The following is a 26,379-nucleotide window of genomic DNA, read 5'->3' on the forward strand; positions in this document are numbered from 1 at the left end:
CCTGTTTTAACATGACTTCTCTTTCATCCTTGAATTTTTAAACAAACTCAGGACATAGAGTTAATGTTCCTGGTATTTTAATTTCCTCTTAATTTTGGGATTGGTTCCTGTTATTTTTCTGTTCATTTGTAAGCCACAAATACGACATAAATTTTATGTTATATATGTATGGCTGCCTTTCACCTCTATCTGTTCATTGATAATAATCTGCCACTATTCTTCAGTCTATTTTTCTGGCCCATATTTAATGTCCCCTGTTATGATTAAAGCAGATCAATTTGGATGATTTTGAGCTCAGATATTAAAAACTCCATCTCACACTGTCTTAAAATAGAGCTGTTTATTATCTCACATAAAAAGGCACTCACAGGTAGGGGCTCTTGGGCGGCTCATTTGGTTAAGCCAATTTCGACTCAGGTCATGATCTCAAAGGCTTGTGAATTCGAGCCCCGCGTCAGGCTCTGTGCTGACAGCTCAGAGCCTGGAGCCTGCTTCAGATTCTGTGTCTCCCTGTCTCTGCCCCTGCCCCACTTGCACTTATCTCTTTCTCTCTCTCTCTCAAAAATAAATAAACATAAAAAAAGACATCATGGGTAGTATAGAGTTTCTGGTTGAGTGATTTTGACTTGAGCATATCATCAAGGATTCACACTTTTTCTGTCTTTCTGCTCTGTCATCTTTGGAGTTTCAAACTTGTGCTCAGGCTGGCTGTTCTTGTAGTTGTAAGACGACTCCAGCAAAAACTGTGACAGTGTGTTTTCTATTTATAGAGTATGTATATGTGGGATGGTGGTGGTGATGTGCAGAGAGAGAGAGATCATGGGGCATCTTTCAAGCCCCTAAAAAGCTTTCAGTTTTCAGTTTTCAGTTTTGTATGATTGAATCCAACCTGGACCAAAATCAGTAATAGGGAATAGCGTGAGCTAAGTGACTAAACAGTATCACCATCTAGCTGGGAATATAGTTGATACCTGAGTAAAATGCAATTCTTTATAAAAAGGGAAAGAAGAAATATTTGTTGGGTAGGTAATTATCAGCGTCCTTCTTAATCAGAAGTCTTATGTAAAAACAATATAGGGGCGCCTGGGTGGCGCAGTCGGTTAAGCGTCCGACTTCAGCCAGGTCACGATCTCGCGGTCCGTGAGTTCGAGCCCCGCGTCGGGCTCTGGGCTGATGGCTCAGAGCCTGGAGCCTCTTTCCGTTTCTGTGTCTCCCTCTCTCTCTGCCCCTCGCCCGTTCATGTTCTGTCTCTCTCTGTCCCAAAAATAAATAAACATTGAAAAAAAAATAAAAACAATATAAATCACTTCAAACCCATTAAGATGGCTATTATCAAAAAATAGTAAATAACAAATATTGGCAAGTATTTGGAGAAATTGTAACCGTTGTGCATTACTGGTGGCAATGTAAAATGACACAGCTACTGAGGAAAAGTTCAGCAGTTTCTCAAAAAAAAAAAAAATTAAACATAGAATTACCATACAGTCCAGAAATTCTACTCCTAGGTATATATCTAAAAGAATTGATAGCAGAGACTTCAACGGATTCTTGTTCACCCATGTTCATAGCAGCCTTATGGTAAAAGCACATGTTCATAGCACAGTAGTTAAAAAAGGTGTAAATAACCTCTGTGTCCATCATCAGAGGAGTGGATAAACAGAATATGGTTTATAATGCAATGGCATATTATTCCAGCATAAAAAAGAATGAACTTTTGATATATGCTATAATGTGGATGAACCTTGACAACATTATGCTAATATGTTCGACACAAAAGGACAAATGTTTTATGGTTGCACTTATAAAACACCTAGAATGGGCAAATTCAGGAAGCAGAGAGTAAAAGAGAGGTTACTAGGAATTGGGAGAAGGGGCAATTAGAAGGTTGTATAATGCGTATAGAGTTTCTGTTTGGGATGTTGTGATGGTTACGCAACATTTGTGAATGTGCTGAATGCCACTGAATTGTACATGTATAAATGGTTAAAATGGTAAATTTTATGTATATTGGGCTACAGGAAAAGGTATACAGAGCCATATACTGCGATCATGTATTGGTCACTTTAAGAGCTTGTGAATAAGCTTTAAGAATCAGGAGATTAGTTTCTTTGCTGTTCTCCTTATTCCTGTGCACCAAGATAAAGAGGAACTGAATTTAGAATACTGATCTAATGTCATCCACCAATACTTGGTGCTTATTCCCAAAGAACTCTTAAACATAGTGTTAGTTCCTTATGTGAAACTTGGCTTTTTTAGTCATGCAAAGTTCTGATAAACTGATTAACTTCAGCCATGTGTATAAAGCAAGGGTAGTCACAATGATAAGCTTCAGTAATAAACACAGGGCAACATAAGCGACATTGTTCCATGAATTTCTAGTCTTAGTATTGATTCTCAAATTTCTTATTCTGGTAAGTTCAAAATTGAGGTAGAAGGGAAAATGCCAAATATACTGGTAAGTTAGAAATTGAGGTAGAGGGGAAAATACCAAATATCTCCTGCTTTATTTTCTGAATGAAATAAAGAAAGGATACAAAAATAAAATAGAGTTGAAAGTACCAGCCTTATTATTGGCTGTCATAAATCTTAGCTTCCCTCATAAAATGGGACCCTGATAAATTGTATGATACAGCGAGGCTTCTGCCCCAAACCCAGGAAGTCTTTTAGCTGCTTTGGATCAGATCTGTGGGCAAGGCCTGTTTTATGGGACAGGCTTCACCTGATTCACCCCGCCAACATCAGAAAACCTGGAGGTTTAGGTTTAGGTCCTGCCTAAAAGGTGACTAAAAATAATGAGTGGCCTGTCATACCTGAACATAGGCAGGCCTAACTGCATTATATATTTAATGGCTACCGTGAACAATGACCTTTAATACATGAATTCCACCTCCTAACAGAATATGATTCAGTGACTGCCAGGCTTTCCCCAGTCAGATTAGCTGTGAGTCTTATTTCGGGAGCAACCCGCTCCTTCTTACACTCATGGAGTGGGCAGAGATTGCCATGCAACAGGTAAAACTTGCACTTTGGAGGGGTCATACAGACTAGCATGTGCAGACCTTCCACATGTATCTGGCTAGTGAGGCTCTCCACCCCAGTCTTCATTCTCATGCAGCGCTATCCTGGGAGTGAGGGTTCCAGATGTTCTCCGCTTCAGTTTATCTTCTTGACATTGATTGAGCTCAATCTTCTAGTATTGTTTCTGAAATAAAATTGGGCAGTAAGCAGAAGGAAAAAAAAAACGCTGAAATTCTGTGGTGCTAAATAGGAAATAACTAAATAAATTTTGAGTCTCTATGTTGAATATAGGAAATTCTTACCTGCCTCTGTTTTCAGACAACTTGTATGCAAAAATTTCTAGCTCTTATAGCACTTTTAATGAAGGTAATTAATATAGGACAATAACTTCTCCTAAGAGGTTCTTATTATACTGAAAACCAAATAAATGTATACTGTCAAATCTTAAAGCTCTAAGATGATAAATATCTGGTCCATCCACTCACTTTAAAGGACTAGGCAGTTGGGGCACCTGGGTGGCTCAGTCGGTTGAGTAGCCGACTTCGGCTCGGGTCATGATCTCACAGATCGGGAGTTTGTGTCCCGCATCAGGCTTGGTGCTGACAGCTTGGAGCCTGGAGCCTGCTTTGAATTCTGTGTCTCCCTGTCTCTCTGCCCCTCCCCAGCTTGCACTCTGTCTCTGTCTGTCTCAAAAATAAATGAACATTTAAAAAAGAAATAAGGGATTAAGCAGTTGATGCCTACAGCTTGTAAGTGACTTGTAAGCCGAGTATCATGTGGCTGGTTGGTGGTAGAGCAAAGGTTGTGGGATGTGGGTTATCTGTCCCTTTAGTTAAGATTAAGTTGCATATTCAAACATGTAAATAAAAGGGTGTGATGAGACCCTGAGAAATATACAGCTATAATGTGACAAGGTCATATTCAACCTTGGTTTTCATGCCATTGCCTTTTCTATATGATTTCTGGCAGGGATTATTCCAGAGGGAGGCCACTGTTTGGTCAGGTCCTCAGAGAAGGCCTGGAACCATCGATTTACACATTTCATCTGGATTTCCTGAGTCACACAAAGATATTGCCTGATATTTTTAGGTTAAAAGTGTTAATATGTTAATAAGACTCACAGCTAAGGAGTCTCTCTGGAGCCGTGAGTGGGCCCATCCTCGGCTCTCGGCCACACCGCGCACATGGCCAGGCACGTGCTACTCACTGCAGTGGAGCAAGTGCTGCTATTTGATAGCTCTCACTGTCAAAAATTACACCTGTTCAGAGCCTAGCCTGAATCAAAGCAGACTTTCAGAATCTCTCAGGATTCAAGGATGACAAACAAAATCTAGAAACCAGTACCTTGGCAGCGAAACAGAAGAAATAGAAATGATGGAGAAGAGCACAGGTTGTGAAGATTAGAGAAGGTTCTCTGGATGGTGCACAGATTGGCTGTCGATATTTTTAAAGGACCTATGAAACCCTAGAAACATTCAAGGATGGGGATGAGGTAGCAGCTACCCAGAAAAGCAAAGCAGAGGAGAAAGAAGGAAGAGAGTGGGCGAGGAGGAGCGTCAGCAGTGGAGAAAGAGAAACAGTGAAAAGGAGCGTGAAGAGTGGCATTTCTGAGGAGATAAAACACAGAACCCCAGAACATTAGTTATTTACACCCCAGGATTCTGTAAAGGAATATTGTGTCTCTGCTATGTGATATATGGGTGGGGGAGGGGAGCAGGTAGTGGAGGAGATTTACCTGAACTTAATCTATAAGGTTAATCAAAGCCATGGCAACCATCACAACTCAGCACATTATACAAGATGAACTTGACTGGGGCATAGAAGTTGTGTTTTAATACCATTGTAATGTATCCCTCAGGCTAAATTAATTGAATGAAAAAAAGATCATCTTGAGTTATGTAAGGAAAACAGGCAGTGTATTTTGAAGAAAAATCCAGAGTGGAAGGGGATCTTTAAAGCCCTTGGGGCTCAAGGTGTCTTTCTCTAAAATTTTTCCTCCCCTCCCCTTCCCCTATTCCTCCCTTTCCTCTTCTTCTCTTGTCCTCCCTTTCTCTCTGCTGCTCTGCCTCCCTCTGTACATCTAACTTACTGTTTATTCAGATCGGGTGACTACATCCTTTTCCTCCTCTGTATATCTTTACAGGTCCTTCCAAACTTGGATTACACATGACACTACTTCACCATTCGTGCACTGCAGAGTTTCTTGGTGCATCCCTTCATGCATTTTGAAAACAATGACTCTAAATGGTTTTGCCTACCCTTTCAGATCTATATAGGCTAAGTCACAGGCTACACTGACTCATTTGGCCATACATCTGGTGCTCATTCTGGGGGTAGTTACCCAGGGACAGGCCCAGGATAGGGTCACAGTGGTATGAAATATGGCTGCTGAGGCAAAGGAGACTGTGATTGGGCTGGGCACTTATCTAGGACAGTTCCTTTGATGTCTATAATGCAGTCATCATCTCAAAAGTGTTGTCAGAGCTGTGTTCTCCAGTGTTGTAGAATGGTGTGGTACGACACGGATCCTGGACTTCATTTATAAAAGACAAGGCCAGACGCATGAGAAAGTTGTGTTATCTGTAAAAGAACAAACAAACGTTTGTGAAGTTGATGAATGACTGTAACATTCGTTGATCTCGCTTATATGGTATCAAATCTTAGAACGGCAGCTGTTCACATTTTTTGGTGCTTGGTAAATCATCTCAAGCTGCTGTGGATGCAATATCATGCATATGACAAAATTAGGCAAGTCAACTGGGTGTTACATGAGTGGCTCATTTCGCCTGATGTTCTGTTACGTTCGCAGCTGCATCTGCATCTCAGACACGTAGCATTAACTGATGTTCATAATGATAACACGGAGTCATTAAGGAAATTTTGTATTATGTCTGGTACAGTACACTTGAGAAGCAGAGATGTGGTCCAGGAGGAACTAAGACTTAACTGCTTCCCTGCTGAATTGCAGACACTGAGAGAGATGAACTGCTATGTTTTTGCCATTAAGCAACAGAATTCCTGTGAGGCAGGAACAGTTACACCCATTATATAACTCAAAAAAACATGTTTAGACAGGTTACATAAAGTGTCCAAAGTCAGATCAGGAATCCAGATCCAGCGGACTCCAGAACTTGTGCTCTTCTTCTTATACCACAAATTTGTTAATTTTTTTTTAAAGTTTACTTTATTTATTTTGAGTGAGACAGAGAGCAAGCAGAGGAGGGGCAGAGAGAGAAGGAGACAGAATCCCAAGCAGACTCTTTGCTGTCAGCACACTGTGAAACCCATCAGGAACCGTGAAATCATGACCTGAGCAAAAATCAAGAGACTGAGCCACCCAGGTGCCCCTATTTTTTTTATGAGAAATGTTCAAGTTGGAATTTAAATGAGTTACTTTTATCTAGTCAACTTTAGCTAGTCAATGATTGGCTGGAAATAGCCCCAAAAGAGAGAAGAGAACTGACTCTTTGGAACCATGAGTGAAGACTCATGACACCCTGTGAGCTCTGTATTATTATCTTCAATGTATAAGGTGAAGGAATTAGAGTTCACTGGGGCGAAGTGACTTGCCCAAGGCTACACACTTACAAAGCTGTGCCTTTAGACTTCTTTGCAGGCATTTCTTTTTCAATCCACTTCTTCAATGCTGGTTTTTCTTTTTAAAGTTAGTTTTAGCCTCAGTCCTTTTTTTCTTCTTCAGTATACCTGTTAGATACTATAGCAAGTCTGAAATTGTTAGCTTCAGATGCCACCTCTCAAATTCTCTGAGATACTTCCTTCTTCATGTCTGTTGGAATGCTCAAACTCAAAATCTGTAATATGTTATTTTCACCAGTCTGTCTTAGGTGCCTCCCACCCTATGTTCTTATCTCAGTGAGTGGCCCTAGTTTACCAAGCAAGAAATCTATGCATCATCCTGTTTGAGTCAATAAATGCTAAGCAATCACTTCCTGGTATCTTTTTTTCTTTTTTAATGTTTATTTCTGAGACAGACACAGAACATGAGTGGGGGTGGGGCAGAGAGACAGGGAGACACAAAATCCCTAGCAGGCTCCAGGCTCTGAGCTGTCAGCACAGAGCAGAATGCGGGGTTTGAACCCACAAACCACGAGATCATGACTTGAGCTGAAGTCGTACGCTTATCCTAATAGGTGCCCCTCACTTCCTGATATCTTTGATGTTCATCTCCTCCTTCTGCTCCTATGCCATTTCCCTATTTCAGACCAATCCTAAGTGGTTTCAGTAGCCTTATTAGTCTGTCTTTCTCAGTGCCATTAGTCTTTCTGCTGAATAATTTTGATCGTGTTGCTTTCGTGTTCATGGTTCTTTAGTGGCTCGCCAAAGCCCAAGGAATAGCATCCATACCTCTTTGCATAGTGCACATAAACCTTCATGACCTGGCTTCTGTTTACCTTTCTAATCTTGTCTGCCTGATCAGACACCTGCCACTTGCTCCCACTTAGTGATAATGTAGTGATGTTGATATACTTATGGTTCCCTGGACATACCAAATATTGTTACAGTTTCTTGACTTTTCCTATGATGTTCCTTTCACCTGTTTCATCTAGTTTTATAAAGCTCCATCTAAAATGCTATTTGATGGTTAAGCCTTTCCCTTTTTTTTCCAGGAGTGCTACTACTCTTCATTCAAACTTCTAATACAGCAGCTGTCTTAGTGTGTTATAATGACACATGGACCTTCGCTCCCTTGACTGATCTTTTTTTTTAATATATATTTTTTAAAGTTTATTTATTTATTTGGAGAGAGAGCAAGCATGAGCAGGGTAGGGGCAGAGAGAGAGAGAGAGAGAGAGAGAGAGAGAGAGAGAGGGAAAGGGAATTGCAAGCAGGCCCTGTGTTGTCATCAGCGAGCCCTACTTGGGGCTCAAACCCACAAACCATGAGATCATGACCTGAGCCAAAACTGAGAGTTGGCCCCTTAACCAACTGAGCCACCCAGGCACCCCTCCCTTGGCTGATAATCTTGAATTTAGATGCAGGATATACTGGGGTGGTCATATTGCTGTTTGTGGCCGATATTTTTTTCTGGTTGATCAGGCATTTGTTCTGATTGGTTTGTGCTCATGCCATACAGTTGTTATGTATTTTGTATATCAACTCCAGCTTACTACCAAGCAGCAGGTGACATAGGGTACCCCAAAATGCCTGTTGATACTTAAATTATGATGGGCTGAATGCCTAACTGTTGGATGCTCCCAAGCCCCATCTCATACTCTTATTCTCTCTGCCTTTGGCAGTACTGGGCTAAGCCAGATAAGTTCCTCTAACATGTCACCTGGGCTGACAAAGCAAAGAACAAATATATCGCACAACAAACTCACTTATTTGAAGAAAGTTTGCATGTCTCATTGAGGCTTCATTCCTTTTTTTTCTTTTTTTATTCAATTGTAGTTAATGTACAGTATTATATTAGTTTCAGGTGTACAAAATGATCATTCAACAATTCTATACATTTCTCAGTGCTCATTAAAATAAGTGTGCTCTTAATCCCCTTTATCTATTTAACCCTTCCCCCACCTACCTCTCCTCTGGCAACCACCGATTTGAATTCCACATATGAGTAAAATCATATGGTATTTATCTTTCTCTGACTTATTATACTTAACATTATACTCTTCAGGTCCATTTATGTTGTTGCAAATGGCAAGATTTCATTCCTTTTTTTGTCTGAGTGATATTCCATTATACGTACCTATTCACCACATCCATTTTACACACACACACACACACACACACATACGTACACACACACACACATGCGCACACACACATACACATACACACCACGTCTTCTTTATTCATTTATCAATCAGTGGACTCACGGGTTGCTTCTGTATCTTGGCTATTGTAAATAATGCTGCAATAAACATAGGGATACATATATCTTTTAGAATTAGTGTTTTCATTTTCTCTAGGTAAATTCAACACCAAAACAAATGATCTAATTAAAAAAATGGACAGCAGACCTATATAGATGTTTTCCCAAATAAGACATACAGACGGCCAACAGACACATGAAAAGATGTTGGACATCACTAATCATCAGGGAAATACAAATTAAAGCCAAATGAGATTTTACTTTACACCTGTCACAATGGCTAAAATTGATAAGGAACAAGTGTTGGCAAAGATGTGGAGAAAAAGGAACCCTCCTGCACTGTTGTTTGTAGGAATGCAAATTGGTGCAGCCACTGTGGATAACAATATGGAGAATCCTCAAAAATTAAAAAGAGAAATACCAGATGATCAAGTTATTCAACTACTAGGTATTTATGCAAGGCTTCATATTTAACAAAATAATATTTTCACTTCCCTCAATTATTCTCAAATAGTTTTAAGACTTTATACCTCCCATAGATTGTCCACTAATCATCATCCAAATTTCCACTTACAGCACAGGAATCAGAACTAAGACTAATAAACTATTGTAGGGTGAAGTAAGATAATTGCCTCCCATGAGTTTTTAGTGATATTGAGGAAGGCTTGATGACAATAACTCCTTTCACAACCATATCACATTGAACTTGTAATTACTTAAAGCCCAGGGTTTTTTTGTCTTTTTTTTAATGTGAGCTGATATCAAATTAGATAATTGTACCCCCACACTTGTACCATTGATTTTTAAAATCTAAATGCAGACCTTTAATTATATTGCTGCCTATTTGAAAAAATAAATTTCTACCTCCAGTGATCTCATCCTGAATACCTTTATCCTCTATCCTGGTTTGGGATTCTCTGCAGTTTGACAAGTTTGCTTTCTATAGCTCTCTTACAAATCACTGATGAAAATACGTAAACAGCAACATAAATCACAGAACCCCAAATTATACCACTTTCCTTGCAACTTCAGATTGATTCATTAATTGGCATCGTTTGGGTACAAAATGTTAGTATTGATTCCTGACTCTTGGGGTGTTTTTTATTTTCCTCTGTCTCATTACTCTACTTTGTCTACAAAATATAATTAGAGACTTAATTAAATGCCTTGTTTAAATTAACGAACACCAGGTCTGCAAGTTTACTTAATCAATTACCTGCTTTATTAGAAAATCATCCTCATTGTTGTCATTGTCATTGATATTATCATCCATCTTTTGAAGTCAATTTACATGTGTAAACCCCAGTCTTAGATGTTAGTGGGGCTCCAGTCCTACATCTCACAGTTATTTTTAACTTGGATTAACCTCTAATTCCATGGCCTGGAATGTCCAAGTTCTCTCCAGGCTTTCTGCTGAGGCCCACAAGAGCTCACTCATATGGCCTTCTTTACCTCTGTGTCCTCTCAGCTGCCTTCAAAAACTCAGATGCAAACTGAACACCTTCTCCTGATTTCCTGTGAAGTTTGCTTAGACTGAGCCCTCTGGGAGTTTTCAGGTCATGTAGAGATCTGTGTGCCCAGAGGTTACGTATTATGTAGCTTTCTGCCACCGTGTTGGCTCATTCAGGGGCTTTAGCCTACTCTCTTCCCACTTGCTCTTCACCTTCTTTTTCGTAATTACCCAGGGCTTCAATTTCTTCCTCTTGTGTTCTACCTAGAAATTCACCTCTCTCTGGTTACCACCTATATACTTCGTAGCGTGCCAAATCTGCCAACGTCTTTAGCAAACAAACTCTTCTCTTCATATTCTCTCTGAGGGAGTTGACATCATAAATAATACAATCTTTGTTGCATATACGTTAATTCATTTAGTTTGTGGGGAAGAGCCAGGTATTGGTCTAACATTTTGTATATTGCTAAACTGAAGTTTGGATAGATAGGTGGCTGTTGTCAAGATCCTTGACTAGTTGGTTGTGAGGCTGAAATTTGAATACAGGCGTGTAACTCAGAGATACCCATGTGAACTATTGAATTAACTCACCCTGTTATCTCAAGAGCAGATTTCTTTTTTTCCTTTATCCCTTCTCTCTTCTGCCTTCTCCTCACAGGGCCAGGATGGATATCTCAGAAAGAGCCCCCAGCCTGGGTTCAACCCTTATAGGTCAAACCCACAAAGTGGAAATCAGAACATATGTCCTTTCACATCATTTTATATACCTTCCAATAAATTGTACACGATGGAAAAAGGGCAGTGTTTTGTTGTTGTTGTTGTTGTTGTTGTTGTTGCTGTTGTTTTAACTTTAGCCAAGCATTAGTGATGAGGAAGAAAATCTCCTCTACAGTCTAGCTAATACTCTGAGCTCAGTTTTTCAAGCTCGGTTTTTCACATGCAAAAGGAGGAGAATGCTTTCTTTAGAGAGTTGCCTGGTTTTAAAGGCTTTTGGCTTTTTGCCTAATCATATTTTCATGTCAGAAACTGACCAGGCTTCAGTTTTTCTCTTTGCAGCGAATCTAAAACAATTCTTAATGAGTCCCTGGGCAGATGGAAGACTTAGACTAGCAGGGAAACAGCAAAAGAAAGAAAGAAAAAGTAATATTTAAAATATTCCACTTGAGGAAAAGATTGGATATATTCGTAATTTTTAAGTTTATATTTGATTAATTTGAGATTTTCTTTGAGAAGATAGAAGAAAATCACAGCTAAGAAGTTAAAGTCTTGATCTAACAAGTGTTAATATTATATTGTCACCTGATTCTTGTAGTGGAACCATCACTTCCTTGATTGTTTTCTTTTTAAAATCATGTCTTTTATGTTTAAATTGTTGTCCTTAGTATTTGTAATAAGTCCCAGTTCATTTTGAGCTATAATCTCCCTGGAAGAACTCTTAATCAGCTTCTGATTTTATTTATTCCTTCTTTTGTGCTCCTGCTTCTTTATGGCCATATTTTCATGGGTCGTTTATTAGAAAGCAGGCAATGAAATAGCGTTTCTTTTTTTAGTGATCTTTTTTTCCTCTTTAAGATTATTATTTACATATGTGTGTGTATGTGTATATACACACACATATGTAAATAATAAGGGTAGAGGAAGAGGGTGAGAGAATCTCAAGCAGGGCTCCATCCTGTGACCATGAGTTCATGACCTAAGCTGAAGTCAAGAGTTGGACGCTTAACCCACTGAGCCACCCAGACACCCCTCTTTAGGAATATTTTTAATTAAATATCTATAGTTGCAGTTTTAGAAACACTTTATTTATTTTAGAGTCTCAGGTAGCAGCATCCATTTTGTGAAATGTTTCACAAATTATAAAATAGTGGTTCAATATACCAAATACTTCCTTTGTTTTTAGTTTGTTTTTTTCCCCTCGTTTCAATAGGTAATATTCTTACTATTTTGAGATTTCTGTCACTGCCACAAACAATATTTCCTTAGGAGTCAGAAGTAAATTTACAGTAGACATTTCTCTTCCCGCTGCTCTACATATCAGTCATTTTTCTGCAAAGAAAGTGAAAATTTATTGAATGACAAACTTTGAAACATTATACAATTCTCTCTCTGTTTTGTGGGCATATTTCATGTCTTTGAATGGAGACTTTTGTCCATTTCCATATTATACACAATGAGCTATTATTATAAGTATTCCAAAGCAAGAGTTTTCAAGATACAATTAATTGATAATTTTTGAGAATTGGGAAAAAGAGAGTTCCATTCTTTTTTTTTTTTATTACAATCCATTCTTTACAATGGGACATGAAGACATTAAATAAGGATACTGATACTTTCTCTTGTATGGTCTTAGTTATGTTAAATAAAGTTTTGTTTTAATGGGCTGTTAGGCAAATTTTAGGAAACTAAAACCATATAGAATAATCTATGTCTCCGGGACACCTGAGTGGCTAATCAGAAGAGCATGGGACTCTTGATCTAAGGATTGTGAGTTCAAACCCCACACTGGGTATAGCGATTACTAAAAAAAAAAAAAAAAAAAAAAAAAAAAAAAGTAAATAAGCTTAAATAAATAAGCTTTACGTTTATAGTCTAGAAATGTAAAAGGGTGGTATCTAAATAGTGAAGGACACATCTTATCAAGTGATAAGTCAGATGTAAAACTGGCCTTGTAAAAAGGTGACTCTATTAAAGATGGAAGTAAGCCACTTAATGAAGCCACTATAGTTATACATATGTGGAACTACATGGAACTACACAAACTTTACTTTGGCAATGAACGTGAGTGGCCTTTAGTAGTGGACGTTTTTGTGTTTATACTGCTTCTATGCATCAGAAGCTGGTACTGCCCAACCTAAGTAAAAGGACCAGCAAAAATGTTTTATTTTGCTTTATTTTTTTAAAAAATGATTATTTATTTATTTTGAGAGCAAGAATCTGGAGCAGACACTGCACTGACAGTGTAGAGCCTGATGTGGGGCTCAAACCCAGGAACCGTAAGATCATGACCTGAACCAAAATCGAGATTCAAATGCTTAAACCAGTGACCACCAGGCGACCCTATTTTGCTTTAAAACAGGGATTCCTGCATCTTGTGTGAGATAAGAGGTTCAGTCTCTTCACTATATACATTATTGATATTAATTTGTTGTGTTACTGTTTTCCTATTAAATGGCATTCTCAAAAGTATGACCTCCCTAATGCTGATACTGAAACAGCACTATTTCCAGTCATGCAGTTAAACCTAATTAAACATTAGTACAAAATCTGGAAGATCAGGAAGTTTTTAGTGCCATCTTGAATCTTATTGTTGAATTAACTTACCACCCTTGTTTGGGCATAATACATTCCAAAAAAGAAGTTTAAAGAAGCATCAATTTATTCAAAGGGGTTGTATCTGCTTCATATGCATCCTTCAGTAGTATTCAGGAGAACAGCTGTCAGATAAATTATAAAAATACATGATAAACAAAACCAACTTATCTTTTTTAATTGATTTTAATCTAACTTCATCTAGGCAGCAGAATGTTCTTCACTGAAAGTAGGGGGAATAATATTTGTCAATTACTTAGCAGGTCACCTGGCTTAAAAAATATACACAGCCTTCATATTACTAATAGAGTCTAATGTGCAAAGTGGTAAATTATTGGTGGGAGCTATTGAAGATTGACTGTTAACTAGTCATACCACTTGTTCAGGTTTAATTTCAAGCAACAAAGGAGGAAACTTGATTACTGGTAGTAATAGCAATGACTTATGGGAAATTACAACTAAATAATATATTGATTAATAGTGACTGAAAGTCATTATCTCCTGATGGCTGTTCGAACAGCTAATGTGAAACAAACTGCTGTCTGTCACTAAATTCCTGCTGTATTAGTTCTTTCTCAATTGTTGTTTTATTTCTTGCAGTTGAAAATAGAACATAGATGGGAGAGTCATGATTCTAAACTTATTTTTTGCTGATAAACACATTGCTTTTCAGTTTTAAATGCCTGCCATAAATAAGAGGGGATATATTTTATTTGATTACCTGAAGAAATAAAAAATGTTAAATGTTGAAGAATGTCAAGGTTCCTCAGTCTGACAATGTGCTTTGGTAATATTCAGGATCAGGGTGGCACAGGCTTTTCTATACGGAAGTAGTTGAGAGTGGCCCATGGTATTTCTGCCTGCCACCTAAAAAGAGAAAAAGATGACTCTGGCATCCCTCATTATCATTTATTTATCTCCTTTTCAAACTTAGCCCTCTCTCTTACTTCATAGCAGTTGGCTAAATTTCTCTTGAATTTTGTACTGCTTTGCATGGATTGTGAGGAGTACAGTAAGGTTTCAGGTTAGGATTCATGAGGTTCATAATTCATAATTATCTTGATATGTCAGATATTGGAAATATGCAAAGGATATAATCAAAGTGTAGTAATGTGATTTACCTGTTTAATTTTAAACATGAGTAATAAACACTAATTTAGATACATTCTATCAATATAGTAAAAACCCATGCAATGAAACTTTGTCAACTGATGATTTTTACCTTTAAACTGTAGAAAGCCATTCAGTTCATTATATGTCTGGTTTAGGACCTGAATGCTGACTTTTTTTTTTATTTTAATTCCAGTGTAGTTAAAATACAGTGTTATATTACTTTCAAGTGTACAACATAGTGACTCAGCAGTTCCATATATTACTCCGTGCTCATTAAATAAGTGTAGACTTTTGTTTTCTAACTGATTTGCTCAGTAATGAAGGTTTATCAAAATATCAACAAATTATCAAGGTGAAATGTCAGGTTATCTTTGTATATCTGTCATCTTCAACTTAATCAAGTGTTTATTATCTGGCTGCTTTGTGTATGGAACTTGACCATTAACATAAGCCTACTAGAGTAGACTTATTTAAAAGATCCAGTTCCTTGTTTCTCAGGTTACCCTTCTCTCACCCTGCCATGTTCAGCCCAGCTTTAATGATTTCTCACATTGCACAAGTACATCTTAAATGTGACACTGGGTGTTTTCCTCCAAAAGAGTTATATGTGGGAATGTATTTAGAGGAGTCTGTAATTTAGGAGTTAATAGGCTTTTCACTCAATGAATATCCATGGATCTGATATGCATTTGTTTTGGCATTTCAGAAATGACACGGTAAATGACTTCTCTTTGATGTTTACATTAACAAGCCTGCATTTAAAATTTTCACTCCAGTTTTTCTCCCCCTCACATGGATATAAGCCTAACTAGCTGAATTGGAGAGGAGAAGGAGAGAACAAATTGGTGGAGGAAACCTGGTTTGATCTGTTTTGGGGTGTGTGTCTTAACCCATCTGGGCTCAAGTGACCAGTAATTATATTTTTTCAGAAATCAATGGTCATGAAATTAATCATATTATTTATATATTTATGAATAATTACCGAAGAGGGTAATTACTACTCTGTAATCTTAAAATACCTAGAAAATAGAAAAATTTCTAGGAAAGTTAATCCATTTCTCTTATGATGAGAAATTTTGGGGTTCGTACCAAGAATGTGAAGGGTATGAGATTTTTTTCTACTTTTCATGCCCACAGTTTAGCCTGCAACAGTTTCACGGCAGATTCTGGCAGGGGGAATGCACTCCTGGATCAGACAAAAAGACTTTATTACTCACAGTATAGCAAGTGGCATCAACTTTATTATGCCACCAAGTGCTTTGGGGATAACATGGATAAGCCCACCTGGTATATACAGTTGGTTTGTATCACAGCTGAGGAATCTTGAGTTTAGGAAGTCTGAATCTTTTATGATGGATATTAAGCAAATCTACTTGAACTGTGTTATGGAGAGAGCCATTATCTTGATTATAGTGGACAGTAAATAAACTTGCCCTCTGTACCCATGAGAGGTATTAACTCTGTCTTCCCAAGCTGTTTATTATGGAGTAGTTAGTATCTCTGCCACAATATGTACAGATATGGGAGAGATCCATAGAGATTTAGCTCCTAATATACCTCCTCTGCACTAGCTTATGGCAAGAAGGTGGTGGCTCTTGATGAGCTTGTATAATATTTCTGACAGGTAAAATAAAGGGGATATACGGAGAACACCACCACTGGGGATAAACATAAGTCAGTTTTACCAATAATTAGTGTAAGTAATACAAGAATATCTTTAACTCCAGGCTGAATTAATATGCTCTATCTTACATCAAGTGTAAGAGTGCTATTAATCTTTGACTACATATATTAATATATGTTTCTATCTCATTGTTAAGTTCAACATGCACATCATTATATATACCAAATTAAGATTGATTTTATAATTGGTTTCTGCCTCTTCAAACAATGTATTTTCTTTTTCACAAATTCCTGCTATATGTGGTTTTGATTTTCCTTCAATGGTCTATGCTAAAACTAAAAGTACTAAAATTCACAACCCATCATGAGAAAGAAACAGTCTAAACTGTTTCTTGAATTATAAAGTAATAAATATATCCATGTAAAATTTCCCTTGATCTCATTTTTTTCAAATTATTATTTTAAAAACTTTGTTTGGCCTTCCATACTTTTGCATAATCCTTCAATGACTTTGATAAATTATATCTTAGTGCAATTATCCACCATAATTATCACCACTTTCTAAGCACAACTTAAAGAGCTTACCTTTGCCAAAAGTTAATAGCTTACTTTTGCCAAAAACTTCTCCATTACCACATTGTTTTTAACCTCATCAGACTTTTATCACCTCCCATAGTATCTGTTTTTGTTAAATGAGATTTTACAGTGAAATTTGATATATGCCCCTTTGGTATATTATTACAGAAATTTTTAGCTGATGATAAGGTTTTATATCAATGTGCTTTATAATAATTTTTCCTTTACTCAAAATTATTGGATAATATGGTATTCAGGTTAAATATTCTGGTAAACTGAATATTATTGACACAAACATGGCACAACATTTACAATACATTTAAACAAATTTTCAGAGGACTCAAGGACAAGTATGTTTTAAACTAAAATTATGATTTGATCTTTCTCTTCCATTGCATTTAGTCTCTTATGAACAATAGTGATTTCTACATTATTCTGAAGATTTAAAATATTTGACCAAATCTTCATTTATCCAGTATTACATTTACTATTTGCTCTTTTCTCATTTTTTATGGCTACTGCCATTTTTAATTTTAAAACCCTGACTACTAAGCTTATAGGAAAAAAACTACTGTTTACTTCTATTTTATGTTTATTAGTGTTTCAGATGAACAGGAATTTTTGTGATCAAGTTTTCCTGTATATACCTTTAAGATAAATTTATTGCAAGAATTTAAAATTAATAAAAACATATATTGTCATAGACCTGTCAGAGATCTTAGCAGTGAACTAGCCCAATCTCTATATTTTACAAGTGAAGAAACTGGGGGTCAGATAAATTAACAGACTGACTCATGGTGTCCCGGATTATTATTTTCTTTTGATGGCAATCATTTCTATTTATTTCAGGATATAATGTATTATTTAGACCCATGGATGATACTAAATTATAACTATTTATTTATTGAAATGTTTATTTATTTTTGAGAGAGAGTGAGTGGGGGAGGGGCAAAGGAAGAGGGGGAGGATACAGAACCTGAAGCAGGCTCCAGGCTCTGAGTTGTCAGCACAAAGCCCGACGTGGAGCTTGAACTAGGGAACGGTGAGATCATGACCTGGGCCGAAGTCAGATGCTTAACCAACTGAGCCACCCAGACGCCCCTTAATTGTAGCTATTTAAATACCCACAGGGTATCTTATTTTTGCAAAGATAGGGTCTAAAAATCATAAAACTGGAAAAAACAGAATAGATTAATAATATAATACACATCAAAATTAGATTAAAAATGTACATCCTGGCTCTCATTTGCTATGTCCTGCGGTTAAAGATGTTACAAAGATACTGAGAATATCACCAAGTACTCCAGCATTTATAAACACAGGTGTTATCAAAAAATTCTATCTCTGATTTTGGCAAAGAGAAACCATCCAAATTTTGTTCTTTGTATTACTAACACAATTTAACCATATCAGTTTGGCACGTGGTATTACTATTTTTCCTACTGTAGCAAGTTCTAGTTTTCCCAAGTCTTTCCCTGGAAAGACTTTCCCTATTCTGGAAATAAATTTATCATCTATTTTAAACACTCAATTAGAATGTTAATCTATTGTTCAAATTATCCTCATAAATGCATACCCCAGGTTGGTATGTTCACATAGATCCTTTCCGATTTTAGGCTAAGCAAAAGACATGCACTCAGAGCTGTATTAAAGCAAAAGACAACTCCTCTTATTATCAAGAGAAACTGTGATCCTTCCATGTAGTGTCTGATAGAGAAAACATTGATTTTGATACATTATCTTATTTTATTCAAATAGCAGTCTGATCACATATTGTCCAAAAACACTCAAATAACAAACCAAATACAGACAGATGTTAAAGATTGGTCTTCAAACATCATAACCAATGATGCCACGCTTGCCTATGATCTCGCCGACATAAAACCACATCCACACCTCAGTGGCCACCAAACCATTCAGCAGAGCTTCCTTAACTGTAAGCTGTTTGAAGCTACCAGTTTGAGCGCTCTTGACTATTCTTTTCAAGCTCTGAATAGCTGTCGGGATCTCAGCAGGGGTTGGAGGAACCAGCTCAACCTTGGCATAGTGCCAAAATGTGGCCAATCGAGGCTTCGAGTAAGTCACAGCAGCGTTCACCAGCGCCGGGGCCTTCTCTGCGAGGTTACGGACAAACTGGGCCATGGTTACCCCGGATTATTATTTATAGAGCTAAGACTAGAACCCTGGTCTTCCACCTTCAGTTCTTAACTGTTTCATAACTAAATTCCACTGAATCTAGTATGACATTATTCTAAGATGTACCATCATTTCATTTATCACTAAGAAAGAAAAAAATGCATTCAGTAACATTATGGCAATTTAATTAATAATATCCCTACCCAATTCATGAAGTCATCACATCTGTCTCTTATTGTTTTGAAATTAGTCCTCCCTTAACCTAAACTGAATTGCATGTGAGGCAGTCTGTTTTGCACAGATATCCATAACAAAATACAACATAGCTTCAAGTAATTGTGGATATCTTTCTTATATTTCGTAGGGCACATGTTTGTTGCTTTGCAGGAAAACCAGTAATTGTGGTCATCTCTCCAACAAAGAATATTTTAGTAAGACCAAATTTATATCCTGTTCTTTGTTGCCATGCATTTCAGTATAAACAATACATTTTTATTTTAATGATTTTATGTTAATTATACTGTAGACATTTTGAGGCTATTTTATTTCTATTTTTTTCTTCCTCCTTCCCTCCCTTTTTCTTTCTTCCTTCCTCCATCCTTCCATCTTCCTTTCCTCCTTTCTCTCTCTTCCTTTCTCTCTCTCCTCTCCTCTCCTCTCCTCTCCTCTCCTCTCCTCTCCTCTCTTCTCTTCTCTTCTCTTTTCTTTTTTCTCTGCACCCAGTGCGGGGCTTGAATTTACAACCTCAAGGAGATCAAAAGTCACATGCTCTACCAATCCAGCCATCCAGCAGGGCCAAAGATATTTTAAACAGCAGTTAAATGAAACACATACTGGACCAACAGTGTACATGGCTCAGTAAGGAGGGAAGCAGTTCGCTTAGCTATGATCAAGAGCAGGTAATTGCAACTATGTAATGTAATGACTGTCCCTTATATTTGTCTTCCCAGCATTTGAAGACAATATCAGTCATAAGAGGCATCTTGATTTTAGAGGTGTTAAAATGTCAACATAATAATAATAAAAATTTGAGTCTTGGAATTGGTGAACTATGATACCTCCTTAAGATTTGTAGAAGTATGGCTCAGAATATTAATTTTAGAGTAATATTTTTACAGAATACTCTGCTTATTTACCTGTAAAGACTCTTTATCTCTTGTTAGCCCCTCTAAACAGAGAAATACCTCTGGTACTCTTGATTGCATGCATATCCCAAAAAATTTTATACTTTCCCAAATCTACTAGATTGCTTAGTAAATGCTCCTTACTACATATGTTCATAGTTCTAACTTTGTATTTGGTAGTTTGCTCTTATCTTAGAAAACTTATTTACACATAATGAATGGCATAAATGACCGTAGATTTTTAAAATTGAGAGTGATTTATTCTTCATTATTTTTCAAAATTGAAATATATTTCAAATGAACATGATTTCAAAATCATTAAACTACTCAAAACAGTTCCCAGTTATATACTATTTATCTGAATCATGTTGTTGAATATTCAGTAATAAAGAGTTTGATTAGGGTTTTTTTTTTAAGTACCTTGGTTTGGAATATACTGACTCTATGTAGAGGACAGGAATTTAATTTCAAATAAGTTTTCAGACTGTTTCTAGCTCACCAAGTCGTAATTACTATTTTGACAGTTATGTCTCATAGACATTTATTTTAATTGCATATGTTAGCAATTCATTTTGGCATGACAGTCTCTGCCATTGTTGTGTTGCTGAATTATGCTTACAGAAACTATGTCAGAAATTCAACATGTGGAGAACAGTAATTAACCTGAATCATCAATTAGCTTTTGTGAATACAGATGTCCTATGAATACACTCTTGTTGTTTTTTTTTTCTTTTTTAATTAAGTAAAATCTCACTAATCCTGACTGTCTGTACTCACCCCCTATTTCTAACCCAACACTAAGTCTCCTTGATTTCTTTCCTAAATATTTTTTGGACCTGTCCTCTTTTATCTCTACTCCTAGTATATCTTAATACTAGCTCTCACCTAGATTCTACAGCCTGCTGTCTCCCCCACACCCACTCTTAACCCTTTCAACTCATTTCCCACCTTATAAACAGAGGACTGTTTATAAATGCAAGTCATACCTTGTCACACCTACTTTCTTGGAATGATTCAGGGGCTACTCCAGAGGAAAAGACTAACATCCTTAAGAGAGGCTAGGTTTGTGCACATTTGATCCCACTACCCTGAGTCTCACTGTGTGCCCTAGTCTGTGCCTGAAGGCCACATTGACTTTGAAAGTAGACACCATACTTCTTCCTCCGTAAGGCATGTGTTTCTTCTACCTAGAGTATTGTTTCAACTCCTGTTAGCTTTTCTTGGCTAGCTTCCTCAGTTTGCATATAAAGCCACTGGGAACACTGCCTTCTCTGACCACCGAAATCACATTAGGTCTTATTTATATGTTCCCATAGAAACTTGAACTTGTCTTATATCATTTTCAACACAGAATGCAAATGTATATTATTTTCATAGGGTGTCTTTGCTGGAGTGTAGTGAACTTTGTAGGAATTCTCTATTTACCACTGTATTCTCAGTGATTGGCCCAGCAATCAGCAGATAGTAAGTGCGCAATAGTTACTTGTGGAAAAAAAAAAAAAGAATAACTCTACTTACAATGGAATGAGTGATTGTTAAATCTAGACTAAAGTGAAGCTGACTTTTTAAAAGAAAAGTTTGACATGATAAATAATACATTGGTCCTTTTAAATGGCCTTTGAGGAATTTAACAATGTGTAGTTTGGAAATGCTCTTAATTAAAAAATATATCCTACCAATTGTGTCAGACACCTTATATATTTGGTTGGGCACCGCTACTTCCTGGCTGTGTGAAGTTGAGCAGTTAATTACCTTCCTGAATCTACTTCCTGTTCTGTCTGCTCTATATACTTCTCTGGTTTGTTGTAAGGAGAGTGGCAGGGTGGGTGGGTAGGGTGTGAATGATAAAGCACTGCTTAGAAGGTTTAACTATTTAAGTATGCCAAGAAGATTCACTGGCAGCCATTATTTGATTTTCCCTACATCTTTTAAAATAATTTCTAAAGTATCTTTAAAATGTTCTGCACTTCATATTTCCACTAATTAAAACTGACTGTGTTTAAAGTAGTGTAAAGTCTAATGTAGTTTAGTATATCATATGTATTTGTTTCATTAATCATCATTTGTATTGAGGACAGTACATTCAGTTCATGTTCTTAAACACTTTGAATACTTCCTTCTGATTCTTCTCATGCTATGCTGTGCCATTATCTTATGTACAAATTTGGAGAAGCACTTGGTGTACAATGGTCAAACCCCGATTTTATTAATTAATCTTTATCTTTAGTGTTCTACAGTAATAATTTACAGCAATAAACACTGTCTTACATCTGTATTGTGGTAAAATAGTGTTATAGATATATACCCCCCCGCATGGGGGGGGGTATCCCTTGAGATATCCCTTTCTCAAGAAAGGATCAAGCACCTGACATATTTTTCATTGAATTCATTCTATATTTTGGGTTAAAGTTTATAGCTTAAATTACATAATAGTAAGTTGGACACTAAGTAAGATTAACCAATATTCATAACCTCCTGGATGGTCTGGAATCATTAGAGCTCAAAACTCTCTTCCCTAAAATATAGGGAGGTAGACACTTTTATTCCTTAGTAAACCAACTCCCATATTTACCTCTAATTATGAAAATTAAAGTGATTAAATACTTTATTGCTGAAATAGATCATCATTTTCACATGTCAAAGATATTCTTGAAAGAAATATAGGCCTAATGATTAGAATTCAGATAGAACATGTATTTTATAATACACAATAATATATATATTTTGACGTTTGTACATATGTAATAATGTAATTTATGACATACTTTAGTAAATCGTAGCATTATCCTGAGTCTATTTCAGTTTGATTTGAGTTACCAGAAAGTTTCCAGCCTAATTTTATGTTTGAAATGTATTTGCTGTACTCCAGGTTGGCTGTATTTTTGTTTTTGTTAAAGTGCTGAGTTCAAATTTATCTCTTTTTGTGCATAGTTTATTGGCTTTCCCACATTCTCTTATAAATACCTGTTAAAGAATCCATTAATCACTGTGTTTTAGCTTAAGACTACATATAGAAGTTATGTTCTTACTTATTTATATTTTCCCTAAATTAAAATGTGTAGATTTCTTTTTTTTTTAATTTTTTAAGTTTGCTTATTTATTTTGAGAGGGACAGAGACAGCATGAGTGGGGGAGGGGCAGAGAGCGAGGGAGAAAGAGAAAATCCCAAGGGAGCTCTGTACTGTCAGCCCAGAGCCTGATGCAGCACTTAAACTCACAAAATCATGAGATCAAGACCTGAGCCAAAACCAAGAGTCAGATGCTTAACAGACTGAACCACCAGGTGCCCAAAAGGTATAGATTTCTTAGGCATCCCAAGATTTGTGAAACTACTGAATCCAATATTAGAACACCTGCTAGTACAGACCTGTGTATCATTCCATTCCCAGTCATAATGGTTAACTTCATGGAGATATTCATGAAAATATTATTACAAAAGTCGGGGTTTGGGGGGCTGCAAATGTTCACCCAAGTTAAATTGCTCCCCAACTCAAACAACAGCATCACTTCCTGACATGCCAATGGTGGTCAAAAATGGACCACTACATTATAGGAATTGATTAAAGCCAATGAACCTTGATGAAAACATGAAAACTAGTTGTGTCTAACATAAACCATTTAATTCAGGAAAAAAAGCAGAGAACCATGTTTTTATTGGCCATACTGGAAATAATTATGGAATGCTTTGTTCTTTTACAAGTGGTTAGAGTTACTGAAAGAAGAGAAAGTACTTTTTTTTGATGTTTATTTATTCATTTTGATAGACATGGGGGAGAAGCAGAGAGAATCTCAAGCAGGCTCCACACACTGTCAGTGCAGAGCCTGAGATGGGGCTCAGTCTCAGGAACTGTGAGATCATGACCTGAACCAAAATCAAGAGTTGGACGTTTAACTGGCTAAGCCACCCAGGTTCCCTGAGAAATTACTTTTATTTATCTGCTATGAAATTTTTATGATTATAGATTAATCTTCATGAAATATAATTGATATCATAATTCTACCTCCAAAATTTTTCTGTAAGATACAGCATTAGTCGACACTGAATTTTTACTATGTGCATAAGGCCATTCTAAATGCTTTTACATATATTATTTCATTTAATCTTTACAGTAACCCTCTGTATTAGTTTGCTGTGACTGCCATAACAAAATGCCACAAACTGAGTGGCTTAAATAGCAGAGATGTATTTTTCCATAGTTCTAGAGGCTGGAAGTTTGATATCCGTGTGCCAGCATGATTGGTTTCTGGTGAGGGTTCTCTTCGTGGCTTACAGACAGCTGCCATCTGTGTGTGTGTGTCTTCACATGGCCTCTTTGTATGAGAGAGAGAGAGAGAGTTCTATGGTGTCTCTTCTTATAGAGACACTAATCTTAGTGGACTGGAGCCCCATACCTACACCTCATTTACCCATATATACTTTTATAGAGGCCCGATCTCCAAATATAGCCACACTAAGGGTTAGGGCTTCAACATATGAAATTTGGGGGAACACAAACATACATTTCTTAACACCCTCCGAAGTAGGTTGTGTTATAATTATCCCCAGTTTACAGAAGAGGCAGTTGAGACATAGAGTTTGGTGACTCACCAGATCCTAGCAAGTGTTAGAGCAAGGATTCAAATCCAGGCTGTCTCACTCACATCTCATGCCCTTCATCATAACTTCATCCTCTCCATTATCCTGAGGTCACATAGAAAGGTAAAAAGAGTAAAGACATTTGTGATAGGAGTAATGGATGAGGAAAGGGTACTTAAGAAGATTCGGATGTCCTACTTACAGTCTAGTTACAGGACTTATGAAATTGCTCTAATCTAGAATGAACTTGGTCATGCTTTCTGAATTCCCTATGTTATCTGTCTCTCTCTGTCTCCATCCGTAAGTTTTAAATCAGCTTTCCTCAGAGTAGAGTCTGCTACAGATTCTCAAACCCACTTCATACCTACTGAATCAGAATCTCTGGGTGAGTGGCAGTCTGAGACTGCATTTTGAAAGTTTCTCAAATGCTTCATGTGTGTTCTAAGATTTGAGAATTACTGCTTCTCAAAGGGATATCCAATTCAGGTTAGAAGATATATGTTTGAAGGTGATCCAAGTTTGGGTGGCACACTGGCTCAATGAGAAATGGTGGACATGCACTGAGCTCTTTAAAGACAGCTCTCCAAGGAAAATGTATTCTACTTTTAGGTAATCAGTTCCGACTGCCAACATTTTCTCCTCATGTCTTTTTCACCGTTTGCCTTGGATATGTTCCCAGCCCTATGATTTGGCTCCAGTTCCTGGTTGCCATCTTGATATGTCTTTTGTCTACCCACTGTCCAACAACACCCACTCCCATCTTCCTTGCCGGGCACACTGACTTTACCATATAAAAACTTTCATTTCTTAAAAGAAAAGTGTTATATGAGAATGTTACATACTGATATCTTGCATATCATAAAAGGATGCAGGATAGCATGTACTCCTTCACTCAGGACAGACTCCCTTGTCTTTTTTCCCCCTAATTTTGTTATTTTTATCACTCAGAGAGTCATACGTCATTTGCATGGCTTGATTTGAGGAGCACTGACAGGCTAACCTCACTCAACATTATTTGAAAATCTAATTTCTACAGTATGTTATCCATGGACTACTTATATTGCATGGAGCAATTTTTCCGAGATAGACATCAAACAAAGTTCCACGGTCAGTTTTCATTATGAAACACTTCAGTTTCGTCTCCCTCTTGGAGATAAACAGTGCACATCTGGCACAGTAAATGTTCTGAAAGGAAAAGAATTAAATCACTGTAGTTGAACCCACCAATCTTCAAAGTTATTTTATCATAGAACCCATGTTTTCTGCATAATTGTGTTGATGTTCTGAGGAACTAATATTTTGTGGACATGTTTTAGGACTACTACACTACACTGGTATGTATTGATGTATTGGTTGAGGTTCAATTTCCCAAACACTTAAAAAAAATACAAACAACATGCCTGGGCCAGAGGGTGGCCAGGATCTCTAAACACCCGTGGAAAATTTTATCACAGAGAATTTAAAAGATAAGCTAGCAGAGAGTGCAGAACAAGAACCTCATCTTGATACACTGACATATCAAGTGTATCTGTTTTAAGATGAGAAGGGTAGCATGAAAAACTAGAATGGAATGCCACATGTAACAGGGATGGTTGTGATGTTCTTGAGATAACTC

General features: G+C 37.0%; 2 protein-coding genes across 4 annotated transcripts in view; one reads left to right on the forward strand and one right to left on the reverse strand.

Annotated features, from left to right (window-relative positions):
* The window catches only part of NKAIN2 (sodium/potassium transporting ATPase interacting 2), a 992,770-nt gene that overhangs the window by 95,878 nt on the left and 870,513 nt on the right, over positions 1-26,379 (forward strand). The gene's annotated exons all lie outside the window — the stretch shown is intronic.
* On the reverse strand, positions 18,456-19,091 carry LOC122489946 (ATP synthase subunit g, mitochondrial-like). The gene has a single exon (XM_043592242.1). It carries the CDS (start codon positions 19,068-19,070, stop codon positions 18,759-18,761), a length of 312 nt encoding a protein of 103 aa, XP_043448177.1. The 5' UTR covers positions 19,071-19,091; the 3' UTR covers positions 18,456-18,758.

Source organism: Prionailurus bengalensis, chromosome B2 (genome assembly GCF_016509475.1).
Source record: "Prionailurus bengalensis isolate Pbe53 chromosome B2, Fcat_Pben_1.1_paternal_pri, whole genome shotgun sequence".
Lineage (NCBI taxonomy): Eukaryota > Metazoa > Chordata > Mammalia > Carnivora > Felidae > Prionailurus > Prionailurus bengalensis.